This window comes from Cherax quadricarinatus, chromosome 77 (assembly GCF_038502225.1).
Source record: "Cherax quadricarinatus isolate ZL_2023a chromosome 77, ASM3850222v1, whole genome shotgun sequence".
Lineage (NCBI taxonomy): Eukaryota > Metazoa > Arthropoda > Malacostraca > Decapoda > Parastacidae > Cherax > Cherax quadricarinatus.
This window is the reverse complement of record NC_091368.1, coordinates 18,214,252-18,238,143: the sequence shown is the minus strand read 5'-3', so window position 1 is coordinate 18,238,143 and position 23,892 is coordinate 18,214,252. Positions and strand designations below refer to the sequence as shown.

At 45.3% G+C, this 23,892-nt stretch overlaps 1 protein-coding gene across 1 annotated transcript in view; it reads right to left on the bottom strand.

Moving 5' to 3' along the window:
• LOC138854997 (glutamate receptor ionotropic, kainate 2-like) overlaps positions 1-21,642 on the bottom strand; it is a 52,584-nt gene extending 30,942 nt beyond the window's left edge. Inside the window, exons 1-4 of the mRNA XM_070101509.1 lie at positions 21,059-21,642; positions 19,899-20,040; positions 7,423-7,643; positions 6,980-7,108 (exon numbers count right to left, since the gene is read on the bottom strand). Coding sequence (XP_069957610.1) covers positions 6,980-7,108; positions 7,423-7,643; positions 19,899-20,040; positions 21,059-21,642 — 1,076 coding nt within the window. The remainder of the gene's footprint in view (positions 1-6,979; positions 7,109-7,422; positions 7,644-19,898; positions 20,041-21,058) is intronic.
• Positions 21,643-23,892: the final 2,250 nt, after the last annotated feature.

The following is a 23,892-nucleotide window of genomic DNA, read 5'->3' as shown; positions in this document are numbered from 1 at the left end:
TACTACCGTCCTGTGGTAGTAGGTTGGTAGACAGCAACCACCCAGGGAGGTACTACCGTCCTGTGGTAGTAGGTTGGTAGACAACAACCACCCAGGGAGGTACTACCGTCCTGTGGTAGTAGGTTGGTAGACAACAACCACCCAGGGAGGTACTACCGTCCTGTGGTAGTAGGTTGGTAGACAGCAACCACCCAGGGAGGTACTACCGTCCTGTGGTAGTAGGTTGGTAGACAACAACCACCCAGGGAGGTACTACCGTCCTGTGGTAGTAGGTTGGTAGACAGCAACCACCCAGGGAGGTACTACCGTCCTGTGGTAGTAGGTTGGTAGACAACAACCACCCAGGGAGGTACTACCGTCCTGTGGTAGTAGGTTGGTAGACAGCAACCACCCAGGGAGGTACTACCGTCCTGTGGTAGTAGGTTGGTAGACAACAACCACCCAGGGAGGTACTACCATCCTGTGGTAGTAGGTTGGTAGACAGCAACCACCCAGGGAGGTACTACCGTCCTGTGGTAGTAGGTTGGTAGACAGCAACCACCCAGGGAGGTACTACCGTCCTGTGGTAGTAGGTTGGTAGACAGCAACCACCCAGGGAGGTACTACCATCCTGTGGTAGTAGATTGGCAGACAAGAACCACCCAGGGAGGTACTACCGTCCTGTGGTAGTAGGTTGGTAGACAACAACCACCCAGGGAGGTACTACCATCCTGTGGTAGTAGGTTGGTAGACAACAACCACCCAGGGAGGTACTACCATCCTGTGGTAGTAGGTTGGTAGACAGCAACCACCCAGGGAGGTACTACCGTCCTGTGGTAGTAGGTTGGTAGACAACAACCACCCAGGGAGGTACTACCATCCTGTGGTAGTAGATTGGTAGACAACAACCACCCAGGGAGGTACTACCATCCTGTGGTAGTAGATTGGTAGACAACCACCCAGGGAGGTACTACCCTCCTGTGGTAGTAGGTTGGTAGACAACAACCACCCAGGGAGGTACTACCATCCTGTGGTAGTAGGTTGGTAGACAGCAACCACCCAGGGAGGTACTACCGTCCTGTGGTAGTAGGTTGGTAGACAACAACCACCCAGGGAGGTACTACCGTCCTGTGGTAGTAGGTTGGTAGACAACAACCACCCAGGGAGGTACTACCGTCCTGTGGAAGTAGATTGGTAGACAACAACCACCCAGGGAGGTACTACCGTCCTGAGGTAGTAGGTTGGTAGACAACAACCACCCAGGGAGGTACTACCGTCCTGTGGTAGTAGGTTGGTAGACAGCAACCACCCAGGGAGGTACTACCGTCCTGTGGTAGTAGGTTGGTAGACAACAACCACCCAGGGAGGTACTACCATCCTGTGGTAGTAGGTTGGTAGACAACAACCACCCAGGGAGGTACTACCGTCCTGTGGTAGTAGGTTGGTAGACAACAACCACCCAGGGAGGTACTACCGTCCTGTGGTGGTAGGTTGGTAGACAGCAACCACCCAGGGAGGTACTACCGTCCTGTGGTAGTAGGTTGGTAGACAGCAACCACCCAGGGAGGTACTACCGTCCTGTGGTAGTAGGTTGGTAGACAACCACCCAGGGAGGTACTACCGTCCTGTGGTAGTAGGTTGGTAGACAGCAACCACCCAGGGAGGTACTACCATCCTGTGGTAGTAGGTTGGTAGACAACAACCACCCAGGGAGGTACTACAGTCCTGTGGTAGTAGGTTGGTAGACAGCAACCACCCAGGGAGGTACTACCGTCCTGTGGTAGAAGGTTGGTAGACTGCAACCACCCAGGGAGGTACTACCGTCCTGTGGTAGAAGGTTGGTAGACAGCAACCACCCAGGGAGGTACTACCGTCCTGTGGTAGTAGGTTGGTAGACAGCAACCACCCAGGGAGGTACTACCGTCCTGTGGTAGTAGGTTGGTAGACAGCAACCACCCAGGGAGGTACTACCGTCCTGTGGTAGTAGGTTGGTAGACAGCAACCACCCAGGGAGGTACTACCGTCCTGTGGTAGTAGGTTGGTAGACAGCAACCACCCAGGGAGGTACTACCATCCTGTGGTAGTAGGTTTGTAGACAGCAACCACCCAGGGAGGTACTACCGTCCTGTGGTAGTAGGTTGGTAGACAGCAACGACCCAGGGAGGTACTACCATCCTGTGGTAGTAGGTTGGTAGACAGCAACCACCCAGGGAGGTACTACCGTCCTGTGGTAGTAGGTTGGTAGACAGCAACCACCCAGGGAGGTACTACCGTCCTGTAGTAGTAGGTTGGTAGACAGCAACCACCCAGGGAGGTACTACCGTCCTGTGGTAGTAGGTTGGTAGACAGCAACCACCCAGGGAGGTACTACCGTCCTGTGGTAGTAGGTTGGTAGACAGCAACCACCCAGGGAGGTACTACCGTCCTGTGGTAGTAGGTTGGTAGACAGCAACCACCCAGGGAGGTACTACCGTCCTGTGGTAGTAGCTTCGTAGACAGCAACCTCCCAGGGAGGTACTACCGTCCTGTGGTAGTAGGTTGGTAGACAACAACCACCCAGGGAGGTACTACCGTCCTGTGGTAGTATGTTGGTAGACAGCAACCACCCAGGGAGGTACTACCATCCTGTGGTAGTAGGTTGGTAGACAGCAACCACCCAGGGAGGTACTACCGTCCTGTGGTAGTAGGTTGGTAGACAACCACCCAGGGAGGTACTACCGTCCTGTGGTAGTAGGTTGGTAAACAACAACCACCCAGGGAGGTACTACCGTCCTGTGGTAGTAGGTTGGTAGAGAGCAACCACCCAGGGAGGTACTACCGTCCTGTGGTAGAAGGTTGGTAGACATCAACCACCCAGGGAGGTACTACCGTCCTGTGGTAGTAGGTTGGTAGACATCAACCACCCAGGGAGGTACTACCGTCCTGTGGTAGTAGGTTGGTAGACAGCAACCACCCAGGGAGGTACTACCGTCCTGTGGTAGTAGGCTGATAGACAACAACCACCCAAGGAGGTACTACCGTCCTGTGGTAGTAGGTAGGTAGACATCAACCACCCAGGGAGGCACTACCGTCTTGTGGTAGTAGGTTGGTACACAGCAACCACCCAGGGAGGTACTACCGTCCTGTGGTAGTAGGTTGGTAGACAGCAACCACCCAGGGAGGTACTACCGTCCTGTGGTAGAAGGTTGGTAGACATCAACCACCCAGGGAGGCACTACCGTCCTGTGGTAGTAGATTGGTAGACAACAACCACCCAGGGAGGTACTACCGTCCTGTGGTAGTAGGTTGGTAGAAAGCAACCACCCAGGGAGGTACTACCGTCCTGTGGTAGAAGGTTGGTAGACATCAACCACCCAGGGAGGTACTACCGTCCTGTGGGAGTAGGTTGGTAGACAGCAACCACCCAGGGAGGTACTTCCGTCCTGTGGTAGAAGGTTGATAGACATCAACCACCCAGGGAGGCACTACCGTCCTGTGGCAGTAGATTGGTAGACAACAACCACCCAGGGAGGTCCTACTGTCCTATTGTAGTAGGTTGGTAGACAGCAACCACCCAGGGAGGTACTACCATTCAGTGGCTGTAGGTTGGTAGACAGCAACCAGCCAGGGAGGTACTACCGTCCTGTGGTAGTAGGTTGGTATACAACAACCACCCTGGGAGGTACTACCATCCTGTGGCTGTAGGTTGGTAGAGAGCAACCACCCATGCAGGTACTACCGTCCTGTGGTAGTAGGTTGGTAGAGAGCAACCACCCATGCAGGTACTACCGTCCTGTGGCTGTTGGTTGGTAGACAACCACCCAGGGAGGTACTATCGTTCTGTGGCTGTAGGTTGGTAGACAACAACCATCCAGGGAGGTACTACCGTCCTTTGGTAGTAGGTTGGTAGACAGCAACCACCCAGGGAGATACTACCGTTCTGTGGTAGTAGGTTGGTTGACAGCAACCACCCAGGGAGGTACTACCGTCCTGTGGTAGTAGGTTGGTAGACAACCACCCAGGGAGGTACTACCGTCCTGTGGTAGTAGGTTGGTAGACAGCAACCACCCAGGGAGGTACTACCATCCTGTGGTAGTAGGTTGGTAGAGAGCAACCACCCAGGGAGGTACTACCCTCCTGTGGCTGTAGGTTGGTAGACAGCAACCACCCAGGGAGGTACTACCGTCCTGTGGTAGTAGGTTGGTAGACACTAACCACCCAGTGAGGTACCACCGTCCTGTGGTAGTAGGTTGGTAGAGAGCAACCACACAGGGAGGTACTACCGTCCTGTGGTAGCAGGTTGGTAGACAGCAACCACCCAGGGAGGTACTACCGTCCTGTTGCTGTAGGTTGGTAGAGAGCAACCACATCAGGGAGGTACTACCGTCCTGTGCCTGTAGGTTGGTAGACAGCAACCCCCCAGGGAGGTACTACCGTCCTGTGGTAGTAGGTTGGTAGACAGCAACCCCCCAGGGAGGTACTACCGTCCTGTGGTAGTAGGTTGGTAGACAACCACCCAGAGAGGTACTACCGTCCTGTAGCTGTAGGCTGGTAGACTGCAACCACCCAGGGAGGTACTACCGTCCTGTGGTAGTAGGTTGGTAAACAACCACCCAGGGAGGTACTACCGACGTGTGGTAGTAGGTTGGTAGACAACAACCACCCAGGGAGGTACTACCGTCCTGTGGCTGTAGGTTGGTAGACAACAACCACCCAGGGAGGTACTACCCTCCTGTGGTAGTAGATTGGTAGACAACAACCACCCAGGGAGGTACTACCGTCCTGTGGTAGTAGGTTGGTAGACAACAACCACCCAGGGAGGTACTACCATCCTGTGGTAGTAGATTGGTAGATAACAACCACCCAGGGAGGTACTACCATCCTGTGGTAGTAGATTGGTAGACAACAACCACCCAGGGAGGTACTACCGTCCTGTGGTAGTAGATTGGTTGACAACAACCACCCAGGGAGGTACTACCATCCTGTGGTCGTAGATTGGTATACAACAACCACCCAGGGAGGTACTACCGTCCTGTGGTAGTAGGTTGGTAGACAACAACCACCCAGGGAGGTACTACCATCCTGTGGTAGTAGATTGGTAGACAACAACCACCCAAGGAGGTACTACCATCCTGTGGTAGTAGATTGGTAGACAACCATCTAGGGAGGTACTACCGTCCTGTGGTAGTAGGTTGGTAGACAACAACCACCCAGGGAGGTACTACCGTCCTGTGGTAGTAGATTGGTAGACAACAACCACCCAGGGAGGTACTACTATCCTGTGGTAGTAGATTGGTAGACAACAACCACCCAGGGAGGTACTACCGTCCTGTGGTAGTAGATTGGTAGACAACAACCACCCAGGGAGGTACTACCATCCTGTGGTAGTAGATTGGTAGACAACCACCCAGGGAGGTACTACCATCCTGTGGTAGTAGATTGGTAGACAACAACCACATAGGGAGGTACTACCGTCCTGTGGTAGTAGATTGGTAGACAACAACCACCCAGGGAGGTACTACCATCCTGTGGTAGTAGATTGGTAGACAAGAACCACCCAGGGGGGTACTACCGTCCTGTGGTAGTAGATTGGTAGACAACAACCACCCAGGGAGGTACTACCATCCTGTGGTAGTAGATTGATAGACAACAACCACCCAGGGAGGTACTACATCCTGTGGCTGTAGGCTGGTAGACAACAACCACCCAGGGAGGTACTACCGTCCTGTGGTAGTAGGTTGGTAGACAACAACCACCCAGGGAGGTACTACCATCCTGTGGTAGTAGATTGGTAGACAACAACCACCCAGGGAGGTACTACCATCCTGTGGTAGTAGATTGGTAGACAACCACCCAGGGAGGTACTACCGTCCTGTGGTAGTAGATTGGTAGACAACAACCACCCAGGGAGGTAATACCCATCCTGTGGTAGTAGATTGGTAGACAACAACCACCCAGGGAGGTACTACCATCCTGTGGCTGTAGGCTGGTAGACAACCACCCAGGGAGGTACTACCGTCCTGTGGTAGTAGGTTGGTAGACAACAACCACCCAGGGAGGTACTACCATCCTGTGGAAGTAGATTGGTAGACAACCACCCAGGGAGGTACTACCGTCCTGTGGTAGTAGATTGGTAGACAACAACCACCCAGGGAGGTACTACCGTCCTGTGGTAGTAGATTGGTTGACAACAACCACCCAGGGAGGTACTACCATCCTGTGGTAGTAGATTGGTATACAACAACCACCCAGGGAGGTACTAACGTCCTGTGGTAGTAGGTTGGTAGACAACAACCACCCAGGGAGGTACTACCATCCTGTGGTAGTAGATTGGTAGACAACAACCACCCAGGGAGGTACTACCGTCCTGTGGTAGTAGATTGGTAGACAACCACCACCCAGGGAGGTACTACCGTCCTGTGGTAGTAGATTGGTAGACAACAACCACCCAGGGAGGTACTACCATCCTGCCAAGTGTGAAACACAAACCTCTAACTGGTCTACATGATAGCAGTATTGCTGGTGTGTTTTGTCTCATAAACACGGTGCATATTTTAGCTTGGATTCACGTTCATAATTTATTTAACTTTTTTCATTGCTTTGATTCAATTATGAAGTTTTTCGTATTTGCGTATTATTTATCAATTAAGTTTAAAAAAAATTTGTGTTATTTAGAAGTGTCATTTTTAAATCATAATATTCCTTATATATTCATATTGTTTATATGCCTTTTTCCTTCAATAATTTTCATAAGAATACGGATGATTTCTCCGTAATAATGAGAATTAAAGTTCATTAACACATACTAAGAATATGCAATGCGAATATTAAACTTGAGTTAAATGGATGCAAGAAAAATTTAGTATATTAAGAATTTAAATATGCGTATATGAATTTAATGAGGATAAAGTTTTGGGAGATACCAGATAAAATTAGAATACAGCTGTTGTAAACGTAGTGCAAGAGAACTTTTATAAGATGGTAATAGAAAATATCTTATATAAGCGCATATCGTAAATACCTGAAGAATTTGTCTGGGAAGACTGGCAGGTTGGAAGTAAGAGTAAGTGTTCGCTGGGGCGTCCATGATGCTACTCTGACACCTGGTGACCCTCCAGGACTGTATGGTAGATACACGTACACACTGCACCTCCAGTGTCAAACATTAGTATTACTAAGGTGTGAATGCCTGGTTATGAAGGTACATATTATTTAATGATACACTGCAGAATTTTGCATTATTTTCTAATTACTTTTTAATATTTTCCTCAGTAATATTAGAAACTCTGTTCCGTCATCATCCAAGAGAGACGTATTTCACTTCCATTTAGGCAGGTGTTTAACTCATTTAATAAAAAATATTGCATGCTGTTCTTCCTGTCGATGTTTGTTGGCCACGATCTTTTCATTATTTTGTTTAATTAATAAGAAGCAAAACTAGTTTACCTAAATTATTTGGATTACCTGTAAAATGTAGAATTGTGGAGGGTGAGTAACACTGCATTCCTGCTAGAGAGAACCTTATGCATATTCTTCAAGTTGTGTAGTGGCAAATATGTGACCATCAGAACCCTAGTTGACCATACAAAAAGACGATCCTTCAGGGACACTTCAGCGAAAGCTGACAGGAACACTATGTCGTCGCTCGCCAGTAACATTGTCACGCAACGTGACTCCTGTCTCAGCTGTTGTTGTCAGTATAGTTAGAAATGAAAGTGTGAATTAACTGTCTCAGTAATATACGAGTTATCTACCCTTCTGAGCAGTAATATAACCTACACACCTTGGTAGTAATATAACCTATACACCTTGGTAGTAATATAACCTACACACCTTGGTAGTAATATAACCTACACACCTTGGTAGTAATATAACCTACACACCTTGGTAGTAATATAACCTACACACCTTGGTAGTAATATAACCTACACACCTTGGTAGTAATATAACCTACACACCTTGGTAGTAATATAACCTACACACCTTGGTAGTAATGAATCCATCTGTTAACAACAATTTGATCTAACCGTTTTAATAGTATTGTATCATACTCAATTACTAGTAATGTAACCTACCCGTTTTAACAGCAATGAATCCTACCCGATTTACTAGTTATGTAATCAACCAATGGAAATAAAGACACTGGCAGCAGGGAATCCTTTTAATTCGAAGATGTTTCTCCCAAGGATGAGAAGCTGGGTCTCATGAAGTATACAGGGTGAGAAGCTGGGTCTCATGAAGTATACAGCGTGAGAAGCTGGGTCTCATGAAGTATACAGGGTGAGAAGCTGGGTCTCATGAAGTATACAGGGTGAGAATCTGGGTCTCATGAAGAATAGAGGGTGAGAAGCTGGGTCTCATGAAGTATACAGGGTGAGAAGCTGGGTCTCATGAAGTATACAGGGTGAGAAGCTGGGTCTCATGAAGTATACAGGGTGAGAAGCTGGGTCTCATGAAGTATACAGGGTGAGAAGCTGGGTCTCATGAACTATACAGGGTGAGAAGCTGGGTCTCATGAAGTATACAGGGTGAGAAGCTGGGTCTCATGAAGTATACAGGGTGAGAAGCTAGGTCTCATGAAGTATACAGGGTGAGAAGCTGGGTCTCATGAACTATACAGGGTGAGAAGCTGGGTCTCATGAATTATACAGGGTGAGAAGCTGGGTCTCATGAATAATACAGGGTGAGAAACTGGGTCTCATGAAGTATACAGGGTGAGAAGCTGGGTCTCATGAAGTATACAGGGTGAGAAGCTGGGTCTCATGCAGAATACAGGGTGAGAAGCTGGGTCTCATGAAGTATACAGGGTGAGAAGCTGGGTCTCATGAAGTATACAGGGTGAGAAGCTGGGTCTCATGAAGTATACAGGGTGAGAAGCTGGGTCTCATGAAGTATACAGGGTGAGAAGCTGGGTCTCATGAAGTATACAGGGTGAGAAGCTGGGTCTCATGAAGTATACAGGGTGAGAAGCTGGGTCTCATGAATAATACAGGGTGAGAAACTGGGTCTCATGAAGAATACAGGGTGAGAAGCTGGGTCTCATGAAGTTTACAGGGTGAGAAGCTGGGTCTCATGAAGTATACAGGGTGAGAAGCTAGGTCTCATAAAGTATACAGGGTGAGAAGCTGGGTCTCATGAATAATACAGGGTGAGAAGCTGGGTCTCATGAAGTATACAGGGTGAGAAGCTGGGTTTCATGAAGTATACAGGGTGAGAAGCTGGGTCTCATGAAGAATACAGGGTGAGAAGCTGGGTCTCATGAAGTATACAGGGTGAGAAGCTGGGTCTCATGAAGTATACAGGGTGAGAAGCTAGGTCTCATAAAGTATACAGGGTGAGAAGCTGGGTCTCATGAAGAATAGAGGGTGAGAAGCTGGGTCTCATGAAGTATACAGGGTGAGAAGCTGGGTCTCATGAAATATACAGGGTGAGAAGCTGGGTCTCATGAAGAATACAGAATGAGAAGCTGGGTCTCATGAAGTATACAGGGTGAGAAGCTGGGTCTTATGAAGTATACAGGGTGAGAAGCTGGGTCTCATGAAGTATACAGGGTGAGAAGCTAGGTCTCATGAATTATACAGGGTGAGAAGCTGGGTCTCATGAAGTATACAGGGTGAGAAGCTGGGTCTCATGAAGTATACAGGGTGAGAAGCTGGGTCTCATGAATAATACAAGGTGAGAAACTGGGTCTCATGAAGTATACAGGGTGAGAAGCTGGGTCTCATGAAGTATACAGGGTGAGAAGCTGGGTCTCATGAAGTATACAGGGTGAGAAGCTGGGTCTCATGAAGAATACAGGGTGAGAAGCTGGGTCTCATGAATAATACAGGGTGAGAAGCTGGGTCTCATGAATAATACAGGGTAAGAAGCTGGGTCTCATGAAGTATACAGGGTGAGAAGCTGGGTTTCATGAAGTATACAGGGCGAGAAGCTGGGTTTCATGAAGTATACAGGGTGAGAAGCTGGGTCTCATGAAGAATACAGGGTGAGAAGCTGGGTCTCATGAAGTATACAGGGTGAGAAGCTGGGTCTCATGAAGTATACAGGGTGAGAAGCTAGGTCTCATAAAGTATACAGGGTGAGAAGCTGGGTCTCATGAAGTATACAGGGTGAGAAGCTGGGTCTCATGAAGTATACAGGGTGAGAAGCTGGGTCTCATGAAGTATACAGGGTGAGAGACAGTCTCATGAAGTATACATGGTGAGAGACGGTCTCATGAAGTATACATGGTGAGAAGCTGGGTCTCATGAAGTATACAGGATGAGAGGCTGGGTCTCATGAAGTATACAAGGTGAGAGGCTGGGTCTCATGAAGTATACAGGGTGAGAAGCTGGGTCTCATGAAGTATATAGGGTGAGAGGCTGGGTCTCATGAAGCATACAGGGTGAGAGACTGGGTCCCATGAAGTATACGTGATGAGAGACGGTCTCATGAAGTATACATGGTGAGAGGCTGGGTCTCATGAAGTATACAGGGTGAGAGGCTGGGTCTCATGAAGTATACAGGGTGAGAAGCTGGGTCTCATGAAGTATACAGGGTGAGAGACGGTCTAATGAAGTATACAGGGTGAGAAGCTCGGTCTCATGAGGTATACAGTGTGAGAGGCTGGGTCTCATGAAGTATACAGGAATATGCAAAATACAGACCTTACAAAACACTTGAGAATCCTAACGTAATGCTCAGAGAAAGACAGGTCAAAGATGAGGTTAATTAAGTAGAGAAGAGGCCGGGTTTACCGGCCGCTGTTTACATCAGAACACTGCCAAGTGACACACTGGGTACACTTGATGGTCCTCTTATACCGCTGAATCTGAATCTGATTTTGACTGAAAATGTTCCTGGTAGGTAAAATGGATCCTTAGTGAAGTATAGGAACTTTGTACTGTTGTTTTATTTGCATACAAAGTTCACTGTATCTCTCTCCGTGAAGGTATGGATTGTTGCCAGTATAATTTGTTGTTTCTGGCTCTATTTCATGAGTCATGTCTTGGATTGTAGGGAAATACTCATTGTTTCATATGATCTTCTCCCTCACACCTTCCAGAGCAGCGATGATGATGTGTAACAGATAAAACATTAATTTTTGTAGCCATGTTCTGATAATGACCTTGTGATATCCTGAGTGTACAGCATTGGAAGCATGATATTTCTGTTTCCTTACGACTGTCGTAGCTATTATTCCTATAGTCTTAACTCGGATTTGAAGGTTCTTTTCGTCTGCCAGTAAAATAACTCCCTTTCTTTTGTAGTTTGCCCATTACAATATGAGTCAATAATTTTTAATGAAATTGTTAAAAACAGGGTGGACTTGTGTTGGGGAAGTCAGGTTTCGAATAAGGACATGTAACTGCCTAGCAAAATTAATTCAGAGTTTGTTAGGTTTATAGGCTACCCAAAAAGAAAATAAAGGGATCTCGTCCTCAGACCTCTCATCTCAGGTAATCGGAAGTGTCTGAAAAACTGGCAGGGATACTCACTCGTGAAATACAAAATACAAACTACTGGGTAATACAAGCCTGTAACAAGTTCCCATTCTTTTAAGCTTTCCTAAATGCAAGCGGTGACAGTATAACGTTTATATGTAACAAAATAAGGGCGACCTTGTACACTTCCATTCACAAAATGTCACAGGAACCATCAGAGGCACATCCATACTTTATTTCAGACTGTTGAAAGCGTGACTGGTGTAATTAACGCAGCTGCACTTGAGAAGCAACAAGATACAGTGCCCTTCCAGTCAGCAACGTTACCAGGAATATCAACACAGCACTACCAAATTACATCCTCAAATTTACGAACGAGCTCTACCGCCACCAACTAGGACTTGATCAAAGGAGAAGCTAACCAGAACAATGATGTGTGTGGAGTGATGAAATATACGAAGGAGACTTCTAAAATCGTGGAAAGACGAATTAACGAACATTAGTAGGTGTGTTCCAAATGCAACCAATACAACACATCGTAGCACACATGGGCATTTGCTGTGATGAGATCAAGCTAGTCTGAAAATCTACGAGAAAGACCTACAAAGGCTGTGTTTTGCTCTTTGACCACTTGACAACAATCTTTTCTCGATTCCTTTAACAATCTTGTTCCTTCCATCAGGTTCTCAGCTGAATGGGAATCTATCGCTTTGCTTCCTTTCCTTCTTGTATATATCAACTGCTCGGCTACAAGCTTTGCTTTTTCCGTTTACCACAAATAATGCACAGTGACCTGTTCATTCACTACTTTTCTTACCATCCTTCCTCTGTCAAGAAAAGTGCTTTTTGATTCTTTATTTCTCCTTTCCCTCTGTTGTATCTGTGACCCTCAGTTTCTCGGCTTGGTAATTTCCACTCTTAGCAGTTCTTTCTCTTGCCTTTGCTATCCCCACGATTTCACCAACTCTGCTTACTTTCATGCTGAACGAACTTTTTTCTTTCATAATCTTCCTTCTCTGAAATCTTCTGTTAAAGAACAGTCTCCTAAATCTTAGCTACACTCTCCATCCTTTATATATCAAGCATCACTTTAGGCAAATTATTACTATTCGTAGCAATTTAGCTCATACTTCTCCTACCCCTGATGCTTCTGCTGTCTCCATTTTCTGTTCCTCTTGTCCTTTCCAGTACCTCAGAGAACCTGGGTGCTCTCTTTCTGACAGACAAAAGTTGTAGAAAATACTGTATGTTTTCCAAAAATAGTGTATTTTGTATATAAATTGATGGAATGTATTGTAGGTAATAAAAATTGATTTTTAAATAAATAAAGAACCAGCGATGGGTGAGTGTCGCTGGGAAAGGGTCGCCATTGTTTTGAATTGACCGAGGCAAACGTTAGTGAAAATCGGAAGAATTTTCGTCGCTCTAGGGGTTAAATTGTTGGATTTGCCGTCTTGCATAATGTGAGCATTAGGCGAGTGGACAGGACAGTCCAGGAACCCCAGCTAAGTCATGTCCATTTATGTTGGAATTCTGGCCAGTATTCTCTTCATATTTAGGCAGGGGTTTGTGTATGATACACCAAGTAATCTCCAGACAAATTGGTAAGTCTTATTATAAATTCTCCTGCAATGTATATTCATTTTTTAAATTTAATATGCAGTCCACATATTTATATTAATGTTTTACCAGAATTCCTGGTGATGTATATTTCACTTGAAATTAGTATAGGTCCAGAGTGACTTGTGGATATGACAGTAGTAGGTATCAAAGGAAACATTTTTTTGCGACCTAGGTGTCCTAAAATTCCTACTTGTCTCTGTAACCTTGATAAAGAATAATTATCTTTGTTACCATTTACTGGTATGTATCTTATGAGATTCATCCAAGTAAATTTAATTTTCCACAGAAGTGTTACCCTTGCCAACTCTAGCCTAGCAACGCTCTTTTCTGTTATGTTAGAGATCACAGTCATCCTATTGACTGGTCTTCTGCAAAAAAAAAAAAAAAAAAAAAAAAAAAAAAAAAAAAAAAAAAAAAAAAAAAAAAAAAAAAAAAAAAAAAAAACCTGTCTACTCTTCTTGCCTTTAGTGAAGTCGTCTTGTTGTAGCATCCCTTAAATACAACATTCCTAATATGAATTTCAGCCCTGGCTAATATTCGTATTACCCAGAGCTAATATGATTGCCTCCTCCTCTCCTTACCTCTTCATATATTCTGTATTTTTTTCCTTTCTTCTTTTCTGCCTTTTTGGTACTGTCCAAAGGGAGGTTTGTCCCAGAGGGTTTTTGTCACTCATCCGAGGATCAGTAGTTGTCCTGGAGGGTTTTTGTCCCTCAGCCGAGGATCAGTAGTTGTCCTGGAGGGTTTTTGTCACTCATCCGAGGATCAGTACTTGTCCTAGAGGGTTTTTGTCCCTCACTCGAGGATCAGTACTTGTCCTAGAGGGTTTTTGTCCCTCACCCGAGGATCAGTAGTTGTCCTAGAGGGCTTTTGTCCTTCACCCGAGGATCAGTAGTTGTCCTGGAGGGTTTTTGTCACTCATCCGAGGATCAGTTGTTGTCCTAGAGGGTTTTTGTCCCTCACCCGAGGATCAGTAGTTGTCCTAGAGGGTTTTTGTCCCTCACCCGAGGATCAATAGTTGTCCTAGAGGGTTTTTGTCCCTCACCCGAGGATCAGTAGTTGTCCTAGAGGGCCTTTGTCCCTCACCCGAGGATCAGTAGTTGTCCTAGAGGGCTTTTGTCCCTCACCCGAGGATCAGTAGTTGTCCTAGAGGGTTTTTGTCCCTCACCCGAGGATCAGTAGTTGTCCTAGAGGGTTTTTGTCCCTCACCCGAGGATCAGTAGTTGTCCTAGAGGGTTTTTGTCCCTCACCCGAGGATCAGTAGTTGTCCTAGAGGGTTTTTGTCCCTCACCCGAGGATCAGTAGTTGTCCTGCAGCACTCCTCTCTTTTCTTGTTTTTATGCACTACCACCCCCTCAAGGAAGGTTCCTTGATGTTGGTGAGGGGCTCTTGATTTAGGGAATTGGATCAGTGCTCCAGTTCCCCGAATTAAGCCTGAATGCCTTCCACATCCCCCCCCCCCCAGGCGCTGTATAATCCTCCGGGTTTAGCGCTTCCCCCTTGATTATAATAATAATAATAATATGCACTACCACCACCACTATTACTACTACCACCACCGCTGTTACTACTACCACCACCACTATTACTACTACCACCACCGCTGTTACTACTACCACCACCACTATTACTACTACCACCACCACTATTACTACTACCACCACCACTATTACTACTACCACCACCACTATTACTACTACCACCACCACTATTACTACTACCACCACCGCTGTTACTACTACCACCACCACTATTACTACTACCACCACCGCTGTTACTACTACCACCACCACTATTACTACTACCACCACCACTATTACTACTACCACCACCGCTGTTACTACTACCACCACCACTATTACTACTACCACCACCACTATTACTACTACCACCACCACTATTACTACTACCACCACCACTATTACTACTACCACCACCGCTGTTACTACCACCACCACTATTAATACTACCACCACCACTATTACTACTACCACCACCACTATTACTACTACCACCACCACTATTACTACTACCACCACCACTATTACTACTACCACCACCGCTGTTACTACTACCACCACCACTATTACTACTACCACCACCGCTGTTACTACTACCACCACCACTATTACTACTACCACCACCGCTGTTACTACTACCACCACCGCTGTTACTACTACCACCACCACTATTACTACTACCACCACCGCTGTTACTACTACCACCACCACTATTACTACTACCACCACCGCTGTTACTACTACCACCACCACTATTACTACTACCACCACCGCTGTTACTACTACCACCACCACTATTACTACTACCACCACCGCTGTTACTACTACCACCACCACTATTACTACTACCACCACCGCTGTTACTACTACCACCACCACTATTACTACTACCACCACCGCTGTTACTACTACCACCACCACTATTACTACTACCACCACCGCTGTTACTACTACCACCACCACTATTACTACTACCACCACCGCTGTTACTACTACCACCACCACTATTACTATTACCACCACCGCTGTTACTACTACCACCACCACTATTACTACTACCACCACCGCTGTTACTACTACCACCACCACTATTACTACTACCACCACCGCTGTTACTACTACCACCACCACTATTACTACTACCACCACCGCTGTTACTACTACCACCACCACTATTACTACTACCACCACCGCTGTTACTACTACCACCACCACTATTACTACTACCACCACCGCTGTTACTACTACCACCACCACTATTACTACTACCACCACCGCTGTTACTACTACCACCACCACTATTACTACTACCACCACCGCTGTTACTACTACCACCACCACTATTACTACTACCACCACCGCTGTTACTACTACCACCACCACTATTACTACTACCACCACCGCTGTTACTACTACCACCACCACTATTACTACTACCACCACCACTATTACTACTACCACCACCGCTGTTACTACTACCACCACCACTATTACTACTACCACCACCACTATTACTACTACCACCACCACTATTACTACTACCACCACCACTATTACTACTACCACCACCGCTGTTACTACTACCACCACCACTATTACTACTACCACCACCACTATTACTACTACCACCACCGCTGTTACTACTACCACCACCACTATTACTACTACCACCACCGCTGTTACTACTACCACCACCACTATTACTACTACCACCACCACTATTACTACTACCACCACCGCTGTTACTACTACCACCACCACTATTACTACTACCACCACCACTATTACTACTACCACCACCACTATTACTACTACCACCACCACTATTACTACTACCACCACCGCTGTTACTACTACCACCACCACTATTACTACTACCACCACTACTATTACTACTACCACCACCGCTGTTACTACTACCACCACCACTATTACTACTACCACCACCACTATTACTACTACCACCACCGCTGTTACTACTACCACCACCACTATTACTACTACCACCACCGCTGTTACTAATACCACCACCACTATTACTACTACCACCACCACTATTACTACTACCACCACCACTATTACTACTACCACCACCACCACTATTACTACTACCACCACCACTATTACTACTACCACCACCGCTGTTACTACTACCACCACCACCATTACTACTACCACCACCGCTGTTACTACTACCACCACCACTATTACTACTACCACCACCGCTGTTACTACTACCACCACCACTATTACTACTACCACCACCGCTGTTACTACTACCACCACCACTATTACTACTACCACCACCGCTGTTACTACTACTACTATTTCGTTACTAATTTTGTGCTAATTATTTTTCCCTTGTTTTCGACTTCCACTTCATCATCTACCCTTTTATTTCTACTTCTACCACTGTTGCACTACCACTGCTGCACTACCACTGACTATACCACTGCTGCACTACCACTGACTATACCACTGCTGCACTACCACTGACTATACCACTGCTGCACTACCACTGACTATACCACTGTTGCACTACCACTGACTATACCACTGCTGCACTACCACTGACTATACCACTGCTGCACTACCACTGACTATACCACTGCTGCATTACCACTGACTATACCACTGTTGCACTACCACTGGCTACACCACTGTTGCACTACCTCTGACTATACCACTGTTGCACTACCACTGACTATACCACTGTTGCACTACCACTGACTATACCACTGTTGCACTACCACTGACTATACCACTGCTACACTACCACTGACTATACCACTGTTGCACTACCACTGACTATACCACTGTGACACTACCACTGACTATACCACTGCTGCACTACCACTGACTATACCACTGTTGCACTACCACTGACTGTACCACTGTTGCACTACTACTGACTATACCACTGCTGCACTACCACTGACTATACCACTGTTGCACTACCACTGACTATACCACTATTGCACTACCACTGACTATACCACTGTTGCACTACCACCGACTATACCACTGTTGCACTACCACTGACTATACCGCTGTTTCACTACCACTGACTATACCACTGTTGCACTACCACCGACTATACCACTGTTGCACTACCACTGACTATACCGCTGTTTCACTACCACTGACTATACCACTGTTGCACTACAACTGACTATACCACTGTTGCACTACCACTGGCTATACCACTGTTTCACTACCACTGACTATACCACTGTGACACTACCACTGACAATACCACTGCTGCACTACCACTGACTATACCACTGCTGCACTACCACTGACTATACCACTGTTGCACTACCACCGACTATACCACTGTTGCACTACCACTGACTATACCGCTGTTTCACTACCACTGACTATACCACTGTTGCACTACAACTGACTATACAACTGTTGCACTACCACCGACTATACCACTGTTGCACTACCACTGACTATACCGCTGTTTCACTACCACTGACTATACCACTGTTGCACTACCACTGACTATACCACTGTTGCACTACCACTGGCTATACCACTGTTGCACTACCACTGACTATACCACTGCTGCACTACTACTGACTATACCACTGCTGCACTGCCACTGACTATACCACTGCTGCACTACCACTGACTGTACCACTGTTGCACTACCACTGACTATACCACTGTTGCATTACCACTGACTATACCACTGCTGCACTTCCACTGACTATACCACTGTTGCACTACCACTGACTATACCACTGCTGCACTACCACTGACTATACCACTGTTGCACTACCACTGACTATACCACTACTGCACTACCACTGACTATACCACTGTTGCACTACCACTGACTATACCACTACTGCACTACCACTGACTATACCACTGTTGCACTACGACTGATTATACCACTGGTGCACTACCACTGACTACCACTGGCGCACTTCCACTGACTACCACTGTTGCACTACCACTGAGTACCACTGTTGCACTACCACTGACTACCACTGGTGCACTACCACTGACTATACCACTGCTGCACTACCACTGCTGCACTACCACTTATTACCACTGCTGTACTACCACTGACTACCACTTCTACATCTACAATTACCTACACTTTCGACACTCTACTATTGTTACTACTACTGCAACCAATACTCCTGCTACTTTCCCGTCCCTTCTTTTCTGTCTTTCTTCTTTCTCTCTTTCTTATTTCTTGTTCAATTGTGACCATTACTACTACGTCTTTCACTTTTACTAAATATTACTTCTCTATTACTACTGTTAATGCTATATCACTGCTACTATTACCAATGTTGTTACCTTTACTGTCACTACTTCTGCTGTTAATCTATATCCACCATCACCACAGCACCATGACTACTGCCTCTGCTTCCACTAACATTTTCTCTCACTTCTCGTCCTGCATCATCTCGTATATATTCTGGTCCGTTTTCACTTCAGTGTGACTTATCAATTGTCCAAATCTGACCGAGAAGTCGTCATTACTTACCCTCATCTTAGTCAAGGTTATTTGAGTATTGTTAGATCAGTGATACTCTGGCTCTCTATTCTCTCGTTCAGGTGTATTAATGTAGAAGACTCTACTTCAACATTGTTCTGGTGTATTAATGTAGAAGACTCTACTTCAACATTGTTCTGGTGTATTAATGTAGAAGACTCTACTTCAACATTGTTCTGGTGTATTAATGTAGAAGACTCTACTTCAACATTGTTCTGGTGTATTAATGTAGAAGACTCTACTTCAACATTGTTCTGGTGTATTAATGTAGAAGACTCTACTTCAACATTGTTCTGGTGTATTAATGTAGAAGACTCTACTTCAACATCGTTCTGATGTATTAATGTAGAAGACTCTACTTCAACATCGTTCTGGTGTATTAATGTAGAAGACTCTACTTCAACATCGTCCTGACCTTTTTATTAGTCTTCTTTTCAGTAAATTCATTACATTATTGGCAACGCGTTTGTTGGGCACAAAATTTTCTTAATGCTGTACATCCTAAGTTTCACACCCACAATAATCATCTTGTAATTAGTATTTCAACACAGTGGCGAAATTGTCATCTGTTATATCCGCAAATAACTCAGTATTACATGACTCAAATTACAAAAATGCAGCAGAAATTGAACTGCGTAAAGTTGCCTTATATAACATGCAACAGTGCCTGTCAAGTGTCTGTTTATTACCAGTCAATCATCTGAAATCAGAAAAGCTGCTGATTTAAGTACTGTGAATCACAAATTATGAATATCATGTTTGTTAAAATTTATGTGGCAAATTGTACACAAATTTCGTATAGATCACAAATATTCTGGGAGCTATTCTACTTTACTATCAAGTGTTACGTACCCGCCGAGCCTGGGAGACAACCTTGGAGATCTCCCAGTGCGTCACGTTAAGGTCCTGGCCGCTCGCTGCCACACTGAACAACCCAACGCCCCAAGATGTCTCCAAGTGTCTCAAAACATGCTTTAAGAAAAATGCATTAATTCTGTAAAATATACTTAAATGTTAACATATACTCAATGGTAATAGTTTACATTTTAACCATCATGATATGTCAGTACTGGACGGTACATAAACTGCACAAGTGATGATAAAAATAACTTCATTTATTTTTGTGCTGTCAGTGAATTCAGTGATAACATTACCAACTAGATAGGTAATGGTATAAAATTACAACATAGTAAAAATACACAAATGAAGTTATGTGGAAATCTTGATTGGCGATATTTCTTCCAGTCAGCTTCAATAAATCACAAATAGAAAACAAAATACTCACAGAAAATGTTGGATATCGAGGAATGCACATTGTGTTCAGCGTGTTATCCTTGGTAACGAGTGGTGAACATTTGTAACTGATAATAGTTTAATGTAATGTGATCTGTTTTAGCAGGGAAGGATATGCAAAACTAGGAATGTGTGAAGGCTGAGAGTCAGGGAGAAGTAGGGACGTGTAGAGGTAGTTTTAATAGAGGCGGAGTTTAGTGCACAAGTAAAATTTAAATAAAAATTCATGTGGTAGGTTAGGGTCCCTTAAAAAATCAAGAGAGAAAGAGTCTGCTTCAGAGGTGGATCTTTCAGCAAGGAGGCCAGGCAGAGTGTACTGGGGCAGTGTAGATATGGAAAGTAAATCCTGCGTGCCCGCTGGTGCACAGCACAACCTCTTAACATAAGGTGGACTGACATTGTAATCTAACAGTCATTGTAAAGTGGAGTTGGTCGTTTCTCCATGAGGAAGCTATCAGTGAGTCACGTGTGTCTGATATATAAGGATGAAAGCTCAATTCCCTAATCCCGACAAAGGTGGTAAGATTTTTAGTCCCAAATACAGTTCGGTGGAAAAAAATTGAGGTTCATCTGGGACCAACGTTGCCAGCAATTATGGAACTTATGAGTGTGTGCTGAAGAAAAGGCCAGAAAATAATATATCTACGGGAAATCGTGTGGTTATGAATAACCTACCGAGTGTGCTTTTTATTGCCTTGAGCAGCGACATAACTAGATACCCAGCAATATAACTACCTCCTAGTGTTTCCAACAGCAGCGACATAACTAGATACCCAGCAATATAACTACCTCCTAGTGTTTCCAACAGCAGCGACATAACTAGATACCCAGCAATATAACTACCTCCTAGTGTTTCCAACAGCAGCGACATAACTAGATACCCAGCAATATAACTACCTCCTAGTGTTTCCAACAGCAGCGACATAACTAGACACCCAGCAATATAACTACCTCCTAGTGTTTCCAACAGCAGCGACATAACTAGATACCCAGCAATATAACTACCTCCTAGTGTTTCCAACAGCAGCGACATAACTAGACACCCAGCAATATAACTACCTCCTAGTGTTTCCAACAGCAGCGACATAACTAGATACCCAGCAATATAACTACCTCCTAGTGTTTCCAACAGCAGCGACATAACTAGATACCCAGCAATATAACTACCTCCTAGTGTTTCCAACAGCAGCGACATAACTAGATACCCAGCAATATAACTACCTCCTAGTGTTTCCAACAGCAGCGACATAACTAGACACCCAGCAATATAACTACCTCCTAGTGTTTCCAACAGCAGCGACATAACTAGACACCCAGCAATATAACTACCTCCTAGTGTTTACCAACAGCAGCGACATAACTAGACACCCAGCAATATAACTACCTCCTAGTGTTTCCAACAGCAGCGACATAACTAGACACCCAGCAATATAACCCTCCTAGCAATATAACTACCTCCTAGTGTTTCCAACAGCAGCGACATAACTAGACACCCAGCAATATAACTACCTCCTAGTGTTTCCAACAGCAGCGACATAACTAGACACCCAGCAATATAACTACCTCCTAGTGTTTCCAACAGCAGCGACATAACTAGATACCCAGCAATATAACTACCTCCTAGTGTTTCCAACAGCAGCGACATAACTAGACACCCAGCAATATAACTACCTCCTAGTGTTTCCAACAGCAGCGACATAACTAGATACCCAGCAATATAACTACCTCCTAGTGTTTCCAACAGCAGCGACATAACTAGACACCCAGCAATATAACTACCTCCTAGTGTTTCCAACAGCAGCGACATAACTAGATACCCAGCAATATAACTACCTCCTAGTGTTTCCAACAGCAGCGACATAACTAGATACCCAGCAATATAACTACCTCCTAGTGTTTCCAACAGCAGCGACATAACTAGATACCCAGCAATATAACTACCTCCTAGTGTTTCCAACAGCAGCGACATAACTAGATACCCAGCAATATAACTACCTCCTAGTGTTTCCAACAGCAGCGACATAACTAGATACCCAGCAATATAACTACCTCCTAGTGTTTCCAACAGCAGCGACATAACTAGATACCCAGCAATATAACTACCTCCTAGTGTTTCCAACAGCAGCGACATAACTAGATACCCAGCAATATAACTACCTCCTAGTGTTTCCAACAGCAGCGACATAACTAGACACCCAGCAATATAACTACCTCCTAGTGTTTCCAACAGCAGCGACATAACTAGACACCCAGCAATATAACTACCTCCTAGTGTTTCCAACAGCAGCGACATAACTAGACACCCAGCAATATAACTACCTCCTAGTGTTTCCAACAGCAGCGACATAACTAGATACCCAGCAATATAACTACCTCCTAGTGTTTCCAACAGCAGCGACATAACTAGATACCCAGCAATATAACTACCTCCTAGTGTTTCCAACAGCAGCGACATAACTAGATACCCAGCAATATAACTACCTCCTAGTGTTTCCAACAGCAGCGACATAACTAGATACCCAGCAATATAACTACCTCCTAGTGTTTCCAACAGCAGCGACATAACTAGATACCCAGCAATATAACTACCTCCTAGTGTTTCCAACAGCAGCGACATAACTAGATACCCAGCAATATAACTACCTCCTAGTGTTTCCAACAGCAGCGACATAACTAGATACCCAGCAATATAACTACCTCCTAGTGTTTCCAACAGCAGCGACATAACTAGATACCCAGCAATATAACTACCTCCTAGTGTTTCCAACAGCAGCGACATAACTAGATACCCAGCAATATAACTACCTCCTAGTGTTTCCAACAGCAGCGACATAACTAGACACCCAGCAATATAACTACCTCCTAGTGTTTCCAACAGCAGCGACATAACTAGATACCCAGCAATATAACTACCTCCTAGTGTTTCCAACAGCAGCGACATAACTAGACACCCAGCAATATAACTACCTCCTAGTGTTTCCAACAGCAGCGACATAACTAGACACCCAGCAATATAACTACCTCCTAGTGTTTCCAACAGCAGCGACATAACTAGATACCCAGCAATATAACTACCTCCTAGTGTTTCCAACAGCAGCGACATAACTAGATACCCAGCAATATAACTACCTCCTAGTGTTTCCAACAGCAGCGACATAACTAGACACCCAGCAATATAACTACCTCCTAGTGTTTCCAACAGCACATAACTAGCCCAGACATAAACTAGATACCCAGCAATATAACTACCTCCTAGTGTTTCCAACAGCAGCGACATAACTAGATACCCAGCAATATAACTACCTCCTAGTGTTTCCAACAGCAGCGACATAACTAGATACCCAGCAATATAACTACCTCCTAGTGTTTCCAACAGCAGCGACATAACTAGATACCCAGCAATATAACTACCTCCTAGTGTTTCCAACAGCAGCGACATAACTAGATACCCAGCAATATAACTACCTCCTAGTGTTTCCAACAGCAGCGACATAACTAGACACCCAGCAATATAACTACCTCCTAGTGTTTCCAACAGCAGCGACATAACTAG